Below are 1,931 nucleotides of genomic sequence, written 5' to 3'. Positions count from 1 at the left end.
GCGCTAAGTTGACGGTACCCTTCTTGTGCCTGAACCGCGGTCCTCTGGACAGAGCCAGTCAGTAGGAGACAGACAGCCAAGCCAAGCCCTTTTCAGAGAGGAAAAAGCACTCCAAAAAGAGGGGAAAAAAGAGTGAGAGTGATTACCTGATGTCTTCTGAGATCAGGGAGCAGTCGCTGGCTTCGTAGCTGTACACAACAGAGCCGCCAAACTCCAGGAAGGGCAGCCCGTCCTCCAGCAGGCTCCTCCGAACCACTGGCTCCTGGGGAACGACAGGCGGAAGAGGCTCCATCCCCCAGCCCTGCCACACAGGCGCATCAGCACTGCCACCGTCATGCTCCACTCCATGCAGGTGGGCAGCAGCGGCTTCCCAACCTTACAGGTTCCAGCTCCACTCACAGGGCCAGCACCACTGTCCACTGACAGCAGGGTGACACCTCCCCCAGCCCAAACTCCAAGTTCTCTGCTTCACTCCAAGTGCTCAGACTGAAATCTTGCAGGCTGAGTTCTCACCTCAGTTAACCTTCAGGCAGGTTAAAAAATGAGCAAGGAAGCAACACCAGCCAGAGCAACTATGGTTAAGAATCCCACAACAGCTCTTGAAGGACAAATCCTGTCAGCCAGAAGAGGCCACAAACCAGGTTCTAATCGTTCCAGAAATAAGTTGCCTGGAAAGGGAGGTTCTGGAGTAAACAAAGCAGCCTCAGATGTTAAAGCTGGTCCCTTCCCATGGGAAACTTCACACTAAAACTGCTCGCATAGGCAGAAAGAAAACGTTCTTAGAACACCAGAAACTTCAACATCATCTTGGTGATCAACTAACTCTTCCTCTGAGCTGCAAAACCTTCTGAACTCCTGCAAACACGGAAAGCCCAAGAGCTTCACCAGAAAAAACCTCCCATGAGGCTGCAAGTCAGGGCCGCTGTGTGCTGAGCTCTGAACTAACACAGATGAACCCTCCCGTCCTCATCGGTGTCCAGCCCACACCACTGGGGGAGCAACAGCTCCCGTACACTGGTTTGGCCACAGTCAGGAACAAACTTCTATCGCAGTAACAGTGAAAGCCTTTGGTCAGTACAGGAAATTTTTAAAACAGAGACTTTAACAAGCTAAACTAACCATTAAAAAATGAAAGCAGCAAAATTTAACCCCAGTTCATCGGCCAGGACAGCTGTGACGGTCACAGACACCAGCTCGAACTAGAAGCACGTGGTGTATCACGCAGCCTCCAGCAGCAGGAGGTTTCCCCCACGCAATGACGTACCTTTTTATCGCCCAGAGCTCCCCCGCGGTTTGGCGTGAGCATCCACTGCGGGTATTTATCCTGCAGACCAGGAGCCAGCAAATCCATTTTATTCACTTTTCCCCCACATTGCTGTCACTTTTACATGAAGACAAAGGACAAAGAAATAGAACAATCAATAGCCCGTACAGAGATGAGCTGTTCCTGTCACCAGGCCAAGTCACAGAGGACACTGCCTTGATTTTAAAATGCTTAATGCACCAGAACAGGCATGGACTGAGCTGCCCACATTGAACAGCGCAATAGCTTTAGGCATTATATTCTTGTTCATATGAGCAAGACAAGGACAAAGCCCAGGAGAAGCTGCAAGGCACTCCACAGAGCGGTTTAACTCAGCTAGGGAGACACACACCGGCCAGAGAGCAGGAGGCTTCCAGCCCTCACGACTGGGGTCTTCTGTCAGGGAAGCAGAGCAGGATTTGTCAGTTGGGAGCAAACAATTCCTGGATGAGAGCTCGTCCCGCTTCTCCCTGGACTGCATCAGCACGATTCAGAAATCCTCCTGGAGGGGGGGCAAAGCAAAGAGGCCATTTCTCACCCCACTTCCTCCCACCGGTCCCCAGGCGCTCAATCCACCTGAGCAGCGAGTGGTTCCCTGGCCATTTCTGCAGCAGCACAACGAACTACC

The 1,931-nt window shown here is 52.0% G+C and overlaps 1 protein-coding gene across 1 annotated transcript in view; it reads right to left on the bottom strand.

Moving 5' to 3' along the window:
- The window catches only part of WRN (Werner syndrome, RecQ helicase-like), a gene marked incomplete at its 5' end in the record, with an annotated part of 25,408 nt that extends 24,084 nt beyond the window's left edge, over positions 1–1,324 (bottom strand). Inside the window, 2 exons of the mRNA XM_010132663.1 lie at positions 147–262; positions 1,265–1,324. Of these exons, the coding sequence (XP_010130965.1) occupies positions 147–262; positions 1,265–1,324 (176 nt within the window). The remainder of the gene's footprint in view (positions 1–146; positions 263–1,264) is intronic.
- Between the last annotated feature and the right edge of the window lie 607 nt (positions 1,325–1,931).

The sequence above is a fragment of the Buceros rhinoceros genome, unplaced genomic scaffold, assembly GCF_000710305.1.
Source record: "Buceros rhinoceros silvestris isolate BGI_N320 unplaced genomic scaffold, ASM71030v1 scaffold38573, whole genome shotgun sequence".
In the NCBI taxonomy this organism is placed as follows: Eukaryota; Metazoa; Chordata; class Aves; order Bucerotiformes; family Bucerotidae; genus Buceros; species Buceros rhinoceros.
The sequence above is the reverse complement of the archived record's forward strand: the minus strand, read 5'-3'. Positions and strand labels throughout refer to the sequence as shown.